This window comes from Schistocerca cancellata, chromosome 8, assembly GCF_023864275.1.
Source record: "Schistocerca cancellata isolate TAMUIC-IGC-003103 chromosome 8, iqSchCanc2.1, whole genome shotgun sequence".
Classification (NCBI taxonomy): domain Eukaryota; kingdom Metazoa; phylum Arthropoda; class Insecta; order Orthoptera; family Acrididae; genus Schistocerca; species Schistocerca cancellata.
The window spans coordinates 480,108,777-480,119,688 of record NC_064633.1 but is presented as its reverse complement, the minus strand read 5'-3'; the positions used below and the strand labels follow the sequence as shown (position 1 = coordinate 480,119,688).

Genomic DNA, 10,912 nt, shown 5'->3' with positions numbered 1-10,912 from the left:
GTCATCAATACATGACAAAATGTAAAATGGAAGTAGCTGTGAATAATGTAGAAACCATTTTTTAAAGAACTGAAAATTATGAATTTTTCTTTGGTTTTACATACTTGAAATACTTACACAAAAAGAGTATACTGAGAGAAGATAACGTTTTTATACAAATAATGATCTGTGTAAGGTCTGTTCAAAAAATTGCAGGACATTCATACTTTCGCACCAATGGTGTGTTGGAGCAAAACACGGTTGACATTCCCACACATGCCTGTGTCTAATGTGCAACTTCCAGAAGTTTCATAGTTGTATGTCTGTTAGTTATTGTCCAGTGCTGTATTCAGTAGAACATTGTGTTCCGCAGTTTCCAAATTTCGAGATGGCACAGTTTGAAGAGCAAAACCTCTGAATTAAATTTTGCATGAAACTCAAGAAAACCATTGAAAGGATAAAGATTAGAAAGGATAGACAAGACAAAAGAAAATTCGCAGACTGTGCTTTGCAAGATCCAGCTACAGGCATACCAAGACAGCTACCAGAAGTGGAAAGGGGGGGGACGGACAGACAGTGTATTAATTGTGGAGGAGAGTATTTTGAAGGAGACCATGCACAATAAGTAAAAGAAAAGCATAGAAAAAATGTGTGGACAAAGTTCCAGAATTTTTTGAACAGCCTTTGTATTATCATGGCATATTGTTCAGCAGTGACCCATATGCTGGCCACTGCCGTACCACATTGTACGTTTCATACAGGAACAAATCTATATAAAATAAGTTATTTACACATACTGAAACTTCTTCTAAAATACATCTTTTTAAAAAGTCAGTGATATCTGACTTCCTGAAAAACTGCTTCTATTAAATATCACAGTACACTATTTTTGTATGTCTATAAATAATATGTATTTGAACAGTTGATGTTATCTATCCATTATAACAAAACACTGACTCCAAAATGAGGTTTCCACTCTACAGCAGAGTGTACCACGATATGAAACTTCCTGGAAGATTAAAACTGTGTGCCAGACTGAGATTCGAACTCAGGACCTTTGCCTTTCATAGTCAAGTGCTCTACCACTTGCCTGTGAAAGGCAAAGGTCCTGAGTTCAAGTCTCGGTGTGGCACACAGTTTTAATCTGCCAGGAAGTTTCAAAACACTGAGTGATACACTGTGCAAGTTGTTCAGTCAACATGAAGATAAAGATGAATGTGAGGTCCAGCATCTTTGATACAACATATGCACTAATATTTAGATGGATAACTGAGTGCAAACAGAACTTCAAACAGTGGTCACCTTCATAGCAACAGTTTTTTCTGACCTCAAATCTCATCGCTCTGTTGGGGGCTGTATCAAAAAACATAGTAGAAATATTAACTGAACACAAAGTACAAGATTGCAGTGGAGTGAGCTCACCGTACACACATATATACAAAATTTCCTTTAGTATATCATGGCCAACCCAAGGAAAATCTTGGGGAAAAAAATCTTAGAAAACCAAGATAAAAACAATATATATATTATTTACATCACTCTGATGAAGAATATTACAAAAAGAGGGCTCTTCATACAATAATAGCATAATAAAAGATTTCCACTTTTTGCTTAGCTGCGAAGTATAAAGTTATTACACACAGGTTACAGTTCTTTCTCTTGTTAAATAAATATAACAAAAAACAGTGTTAAACAAAATATGCAGCAAGTTGTGCCATTTTGTCTCTTGGGGCTCGTGGTCGGCCCCGACTTTTTCCTTTACCCCCTCTTCCCCGAGGAGCCCGACTGCCGGCAGGCCTGGAAACAGCACGGTGCTTCTCCACAAGTGCTGTGAAATGTGGCGAGCAGAAAACGCAACCTGTCATTTCCGTTGCCTCACCTGGAAGCCGTGTCTTCTCCTACAACAAAAGGCAGATAGCTGTATCAATTGCTGCACAGCTGTAAAGAAGCTACATATGTTTTTCATATGTGGTACAAAATAAGTTCCACACAACAAATTTTCTTTATGAATCATCAATGATAACCTTTACATACTTCATCTTTTTTTCTCTACGTTTTGTAAATGAAATAATCACACAAATTGACTCATCTAGGAAATGCAAACAGCATATAATATTGACTTATGTACATAACAAAAAAATTAATGAAATAGTAACTATATAATGAAATAGTAATTATACATTGTCAAAATAAAAACAAAAGCACCATTAATTAAAGCATGCAACATTCCACAATAGAAAATATCTCAAAAGGCCCATAACAAATGCTTCATGCACAAACAGTATTAGCTCCGAAAAGTTAATGGTTACTACACTACCAAGGAACAAAACAATGAAGCCATGACTTACCTTCATTCATTAAATTAACATATTGGTGCAAATGTACCCTTAATAAATTAAACTGTGGTGCTGAGAACCACGGGGGCCTAAAGTATACTACTGTCGGTCTTGAGACTGCATCATGTATGCATGCTCCTGACATCTGCTGATCTAATGGTGAGCCAGGTTTATCTGTGTTGTAGTCCCACATGATATATATGAACATCACAAAAAACTGTCTCACCAATTTCACTGACATTTACTTCCGTATGGGTCTGGCAATGGTGTGCTTTAGGCCATTATGGTTCTCAGTGCCTCAGTTGTTCCTTCTTCTCTAATGCTCTAGCTGTCATCAACATGAAGTTCCCGAGAGTTGTTGTTCTCTAGTGCTTTAGCTGGCATCAAGATAAGATTTCAGACCGTTAAATGCGACAGCACTATATTACAAATGTCGCTGCCAACATCACTTTTAACCAGCAAGTCCTACACATCCTGCCTTACATCTATCTACCATTGATCATGTACTACATTTCTCTTTTTTTATTATTGGAAACAGGCAACAATTTCATCTCTACAATAATGTATAGTGTAGGTTAACCTACCGGTTTGTACTCAACACTTATCAGCTGTGCTCCACACTCACATACTGCATCCTCAACTAATACTTTATGTGCATCCTCAAATAAATGTATGATGACATCACATCTGTAATGAATAAACATCATTATTAGTTTACCTACAATGTTAGAAAAGCAGTGTTCACTATTGACAACTTTATATTACTACTCACTTATTGCAACCAAGTTTCCATTTTGGTCCAGATGATGGATCTAATACTAAGATACCTCCCTCACATTCAACACAACTTGACATGCCAGTACTATTCAGACTGTGAGGGCAAGTTGGGTGTGTACAAGCATTACAGCCACTTCCTTTCTTCATTTGTCTATAACATACAGAAATTCTCATTAAATTTTTATGATTGGTGTTTCTGAATTTTAATATTTTCTTGTAAAGTTTCACTACATCAAATCAAAAATTTTGCATTTAGTAATGTAAGTCAAGAGGATACAGAAAAAGTGGATTCAGGGCAAGAGAGAGGAAAGTGTGAGTGGGGAGGGGGGAATGACACAGAAGCATCAAGGAAAAATAAAATAACAAATCAACAGAAGATAAGGCCAACTATTATCTGAAAGCATTTTGTTGTTCTCATTCATCTCTTTCTGTAGCACAAAACTTCCCTGTACAAAGTGTTTAACATAAGAGATGTGTTTAGTTACAAATATTCATATTTTTAACTTTGCAATAGGTCTTATAAATGATAAGAACTAAAGAAAATTCAACAAAATGTATAATATGCTCAGTTAGAGACAAACTGAGAAAGGGAGGGGCCATGGCCGGTATAACAAACGATACGCTGGACCTGGTGTCTGACCGACCTACTGCTACATTCTAACTTTCCCCAACCTAACACTCTTTCTTCCCTGAGGAAGAAATAGTTGAAAGCTAGGACAGCATTTTCTACTTTTATATTTGTCTATCAGCAGTATTTACAATTTTGTCCTCTGAAGATAAGAACCAGATTTTTCTTTTTCTTTTTTTTTCCCCCTCTTTGCAAGTATTTGCAACACACAAACACAACATGACCTATGGCACTCCAGGTTACTCATGTTATTACTAACAACAGCCTCCTCCAACCTCAGATGAGGAAAGTATTTTTATGAGATGCAGTTCCAATCTCACAAAGTTTGTTGCCGAGATGTGTTATGAATCTGTTATAAAACTGTTTCAGGAAGAAGATGCTTGGCTTGTCAAACAAGAAGTAAAAAATCTATACACCCACTCTATGAAGACTCTTAGTGAAATGGTTGATGGTAGTGGCTGAATTTAAAGAAGCTGATACAGTTTGTGTTGACTGATTTCTTTTCATTACCAGCTGTGACAAGCAGACAACTGACAACATTGGCTTAGTTCATATGTGTCTATGAAATCATAAGAGGTGTTCATGAGTTAATGATCACTGTCAATTTATGAGTAATTGGATTTGAAATCTACTTATTCATAGGCATATTATGCAGACTAAACACAGTACCATCTACTGACATGTTAGAAACTGGTAATTGGTCAAATGACCAATGTTACTTGATTTCTGTTAATTCAGGTACTTCCATCCGCCGCCATACAGAAAGACTCCACAGAGTGAGTGTACAAGGTGTGTTCAAAAAGTAAGGTGACTTTATATTTTTATGAAAAAATATTTATTTATTCATCAATATTCATGTTGTCTCATTCAAAGTAATCCCCTCAGATACAATACATTTGTGCCAACTCTTCTTCCAACCTTCAAAGCACTTCTTACAAGCACTTTGTGGTACAACCTTCATTACTTCCAATGATGCAGTTTTTATTTCTTCAACCGTTCAAAATCTTCATCCTTTCATAGATCTCTTCAGTTTTGGGAACAAGAAAAAGTTGCAGGGGGCCAAATTCGGTAAATATGATGACTGAGGCATGACTGTCATGTTGTTTTTGGCCAAAAAATCTCTCATATACAATGATGAATGAGCAAGTGCATTGTCATGATGCAAAATCCATGAATTGTTTTTCCACAATTATGGACTTTTTTTGCATATTGCTTCTTGTGCATAATGTCAAGGTAATACTCCTTACTGACTGTACGACCTTGAGGCAAAAGTACATGATGCACTATGCCACGGTTATTGAAAAAAACAAAAAATAGTGAGCAAAACTTTGACATTTGATCGAAGTTGGCATGCTTTTTTTGGTCTTGGTTCACTGGGATGCATCCAAAATGTCATAACCGTAAACCCATGTTTCATCCCAACTTATGACCCTTTTGAGCAAATCAGGATCATCACTGACATCATTCAAGAACTCCTGAGTGATGCTCATGCGCCAGTTCTTCTGATCAAAATTGAGAAGTTTTGGAACAAACTTCGCGGACACACGTCTCATTCCCAAAACGACTGGAAAAATTGAATGACATGAGCCGACCAATATGCCAACATCCTCAGCAACTTCTCTTATGGTAATTTGATGGTTTTTCAAAACAATTTTCTTCACAGCTTTGATGTTATCATCTGTTGTTGATGTGCTGGGGTGTCCAGAGAGGGGTTCGTCATTGGCATCTTCCCGGCCATCTGAGCTTGTACACTTGTAAACATTTTTTTTAAATTTAGAGCAGACTCACCGTACGCCACTGTCAACATTTCAAGTGTTTTAGAGCACTTAATTCCATTTTTCACACAAAATTTGATGCAAATTCTTTGCTCCATTTTTATGTAATAATCGAAAGTCTGCCAAGCACACTAAAAGACATCTAACCTTTCTATCTGTCATACCGTACACTTGAAACTGTGTTGAACAGCCCTCGTATGGCAGCATGGCTCATCCTGGCTCTTCCATATCTTAGGAATAATAAAAGCTTGCCACAAGTGAACTGAGCACTAACAATGAAGAAATGCAACTGTGGCACAGACCTTTCTGCCACCACAAAAAAAAATAAAAAAAAAAAAAAGTATTTTGACAACTTACAGTGGGAGGAAAAGGTACTGAGGTCAGGAAAAACGTCCAATTCATCAAATTCAAGTGTACATTTTACCCTCTGCAATAATTGTAATGAGTCAGCATATTGTTTTTGAAATTTCTCATACATATGTTTTTCTTATTGAAGTAACGACTAAAAATCATGAGAAGTATTCAGGGACATGAAAATTTTGTTCACAAAATAAGGCAAGGGAAAACATGAAAATATGCCATAAATATAAGTTCAGTTCAATAAATAAACAGTGTCAAGTGTCAGTTTCAGGCTGTTCGAGAATACGCAAGAGCAAGCACTTTTTTTTTTTTTTTTTTTTTGCATCTCTGTAAATTAGTTCTGAATCAACATAATTCGGCAAACATCAAACTGCTGTTGTTTCATCTCCAGTAGATACTGCCCTTTGTTATAAACAATATTATGTGCAATAGCAATCTAGCATGCACTACTAAATGCTGGTTTCCATTTTCACTGATATGTAACATTTCATCAAAAGCATCATTATTGAACAAACCAATACATAAGGTGATATCGTAAAATATTTCAGTATTTGTTACCTCCACGTTATATCTCTGCTGTCCGCCCTCCCGGTAGCTGAGTGGTCAGCGTGACAGAATGTCAATCCTAAAGGCCCGGGTTTGATTCCTGGCTAGGTCGGAGATTTTCTCCGCTCAGGGACTGGGTGTCATGTTGTCCTAATCATCATCATTTCATCCCCATCGATGTGCAAGTTGCCGAAGTGGTGTCAAATCGAAAGACTTGCACCCGGCGAACGGTCTACCCAACGGGAGGCCCTAGTCACACGATATCTCTGCTTTGTTAGACCCTTGATATGAATCACAGTGTGTACAGCACTTTCTTTCATAATCATCAACTAGCTTTCAAAAATTCAGAAACTACAGTGCAGTTGTTTCAGATAGATGTCCAAAGGGTACAACACCATCATGTTTTCTCAAAAAATCTAACTACAACAAACCTGATCCCTACTCCAAACTCAGGTAAGAAGATGTGGATTTAAGTACTATTCAAACTTGTGAAAATACATTGAAATTTGAAGTTAAAACAGTGCCATTTTGTAACAGTGCAACAGCAGCATTTTATGGGACTGGAAAGACACTGTTTCAAGAGATGTGTTAGATGAATGCATAACAAAATGCTCTCCAGTATCCTGATGAAGGGCAGTCTTCAATTAGAAATAGAAAAAATATATGACACAGTGTGTATCTGACTTTGGCAACCATGGAAATATTTTTTGAAGGCATACATTCTGCTCCACAAATTGCAAAATGAGAATTTTTGGCAGTGGGTAAAGAAATTTGTTGATGGTGAGACGTGTTTAAATGATAGTTAAGAGGACAAAAATCAGATTATTAAAGTTTCAACTTTAAAGAATAGAGTAATAATTTGAAAGCACTGTAAGTTCTAGTTTCTTTTTAACTTATGAGACAGATTGAATCATGTTTTTGCTTTATTAATGAAGCACCAATGGACCTGCCATGTTGGAAACATCTGCCCTCGTCTGATGACCAAAGTTAAGCAATGTTGGACTCTATTAGTAGATGAATGGGTAACTGTTGATGACCGTCTGGATAGGCCTGTACCTCTGCCTCAGGGTCATGCAAGACTCTGCAGTGGCATCTCACTGAAAGACTTGCACAAATCTGTTGGTCATGTGACATTATTATTATTTACTAATGAAGACTACTGAAGCATTAAAAGAGCAAAAACACTCTTTAAATGATTCTTCGCACAGTCAATTTAACATAGGATGCTCGTGTAATAATAAGTGCTCTACAAGAATGTAATAAACAATATGACATAGAAATGGTATAGAGGAAATGTGTGAACTACTTAAAAAAATTATTGAAGTTACATTACATTGGTGACACTAGTTCAATTTGACAAACATTTACTTAAGGAACTTTTGAAGCTGAGCACTGAACTAAGTAACTCAAAGATGGCCTTTGTGAACAATATAAACATGATATTCTAGTTTCTGAAGGAAATGAGAATCAATTAATTTTTCTCTTCAGGTGCTAATATTATGGATTTATGACTTTCTATAGCCACTTACATGGTATAATATTTTGAAGCAATGATGGAAAAGCTTCCACACTGATGACATGTGGAGACTATGATACGCCAACATTGAATATGCAAATTACTTTCAAATGACAGCACAAATTAAATTTTTGTGGGGGCCATGTTTGTTACAAAGCAGGCTACGTATTTAATTAACATGACTATAATGTGATTCTTCAGTTTTTTCTTAGGGTATTTGTCAATCGAACAGTCCATGGGTGGGTGTACTGTCAGTTAATACTGTCAAAATGGTACTGACAAATCGACCTCCTGCGAGCGCATAACTGATAACTGACTTATATCCCCCAAGACCAATTCTCTATGCAGCCCAGGTTGCGTTAGTTTGGATGTAGTTATTCCATCTGCACTGGATGCCAGAATGTTTTGTTTGCTGAATACGTTCTTAATTACACCCAGTGCTGATTCTCAAGCCTTGCTGAGATTATAGCCAGAGTCCTGGTTGATGAAACTTTCGCTTGTGCACATTTCGATGATGTCTCTAATGTCATTGCTCTACTATTTTAAAGTTTGTGCTAAAATCCTGGTACATTTGAATTCTATTGAATGAGTCTTGGCTAAACATTGCTTTGTGAGAACAGACTACGGATACCTTAGTCTCTGTACTGCTGGTGTTTTCAGCGTTGATGTTCGGTGGTGTGCACTGATTGTCTGAAATGACTTGCCACATCTGCACAGAGTATGATATAAATCCACTGTTCCTTAAACCCAGGTCACTTTGACACTCTCAAGTATTGCCCATGCTTTACTGGGCAAGTAGAAGACAGTTCTCACTCAATGCTTTTTCAGTATGTGCCTGACATTTCCCAGCAGTGCACAAGTGTATGGTAAAATGGCAGTGGCTGCCTCTTTCTCTGTGTTTTCATCCATCTCCATAGGTCATACTATAGTGGTAGGTCATAGAGCATGCCTGACCTGCAACTCTGAGGAACCATTTTTTTGAAACACAGTTCTGAGGTGTTCGAGTTCCCAGGGAAGACTCTCTTCAACCGAAATGGTGCGCGCTCTATGTACTGGTGTTTTTACTGTCCCCTTCCTTTAAGCAGGGTGGTGGCAGCTGTCTGCTTGCAACTGCAAGTCAGTGTAAGTTTTCTTCCGATACACACAATGGCCTACGGTGCCATTGGCTTTTCTGTTGACTATGATGTCAAAATGTCCAGAAACGGTAGTCTTCTTTCTGCATCAAGCCCCATAGAGAACTGGATTTATGCATAATAGTTCAGATGTGCACAGAAGTCACTGAATTTGCCCCTTCCATGGAGCCAGATGATGAACATGACATCCATATAATGGAAAAAGCAAGTAGGCTTCCCTTCAGAAGTCTTCAGAGGTTCTTCCTCGAAGTGCTCCATACACAATTTGCAACCAAAGGCAAGAGTGGGCTGTGCATTATGACTCCTTCCATTTGTTTACAGAATATTCCATTAAATACAAAACATTTCAAGATCAGGACATGCCAGAAACAGTTGGTGGTCGTCAAGTGCTCCTCTGTTTAAAGAACGCCAATATGGTAACACAGACAGTTCGCACCATCAAAGATCGATGCCAAGAACAAAACATCGATGCCAAGAACAAAAGATCGATGCCAAGAACAAAAGATCGATGCCAAGAACACCAGAGGTGCACTCGACTAATGTATCGCAATAAGCTGGTGGTTGCAGAGCTCTGTTTGTCTGAGGCCAATGTACCAGGATTTTAGAACAACCTTAGAAATACTGGGACAGCATCATTAGAGAGGCCATCAGAACATACACCAGGGACAGTCTATCAACTGTAACTGTGACTATAAGCTCAGTAAGGCTTTGGGAACCAGCACTGGGACTAATTAAGAAGACACTCAGCACACACAATGTTTTTGTCAACCTGTGCAAATGGAGTGGCAGTGCACATCAGTTGCGGTAGCATGGATTGCTACCACAACTGATGCACACGGCCGCACATTGCCGCTCACAGATGCCAGCGCAATCGCATCCTTGGCCATTGATACATGTGCTCCCAAGCAGGGCAGTTTGTCAGCATATCTGATGTGATGACATGTCTGATCACCAAAATATTGTGCCCATTGGTCACTAGGAACTGGCAAAGCACCCGTGGATTGTTTGATCAATATGAATTTAGCATGTTCAAATTGTTGTACTTCATACAAATTGTATTCCAAGCTATAAAATTGCTTCAAGATGTCTTCACTGTTGCATAAATAGGAATTTTTGGTGATGAAACAATTTGACTCACTTAGAGCATACACAAATCCAGTAGAGTTTTTGAAAATTATGCCCATCCTCATGTTTCAAGAACTTCCAGCAGTATTTAGTTGAAGAGCTATTTGTCTTGAATTGTTATTTTTTTCTTTAATATGACTGATGCACTTTCTAAAATAAAAGGCATTTCATTTTCAACATAACAACAAAATATGTAGTAAGGTAAAAATAGAGTACAAACATCAAAAATAAGTTCTCAGGAACCAACATCAACATGGACAAAAAGTAACACCAAAGTTCCTATCCCTCAAAAATAATAAAAAAATTGTTCAAATGGCTCTGAGCACTATGGGACTTAACATCTGTGGTCATCAGTCCCCTAGAACTTAGAACTACTTAAACCTACCTAACCTAAGGACACCACACACATCCAAGCCCGAGGCAGGATTCGAACCTGCGACCGTAGCAGACATGCGGTTCCAAAAATAATAAATTAATAAATAAAGTAAAATAAAATAAATTAATTGAGATGTCAAAACGGTCTGAGGTACCTCGTCACAGTTCGCGCAGTTCTCCCCACATTAGAGGTTCAAGTCCTTCCTCAGGCAAGTTAGTTTATGATCGATTAAGTAGTGTGTAAGCCTTCGGACCGATGACCTCAGCAGTTTGGTCCCATAGGAACTTACCACAAATTTCCAAATATTATTCCAAGCACTAAACTTTGTGACAACAATGCTCCTACATAAGGTGATAGACTA

The 10,912-nt window shown here is 37.7% G+C and overlaps 1 protein-coding gene across 1 annotated transcript in view; it reads right to left on the bottom strand.

Annotated features, from left to right (window-relative positions):
- Nucleotides 1-1,105: 1,105 nt before the first annotated feature.
- LOC126094889 (DNA topoisomerase 3-beta-1) overlaps nt 1,106-10,912 on the bottom strand; it is a 127,599-nt gene continuing 117,792 nt past the window's right edge. The window contains exons 13-15 of the mRNA XM_049909526.1: nt 3,088-3,243; nt 2,900-3,002; nt 1,106-1,877 (exon numbers count right to left, since the gene is read on the bottom strand). Of these exons, the coding sequence (XP_049765483.1) occupies nt 1,668-1,877; nt 2,900-3,002; nt 3,088-3,243 (469 nt within the window). The 3' untranslated portion in view covers nt 1,106-1,667. The remainder of the gene's footprint in view (nt 1,878-2,899; nt 3,003-3,087; nt 3,244-10,912) is intronic.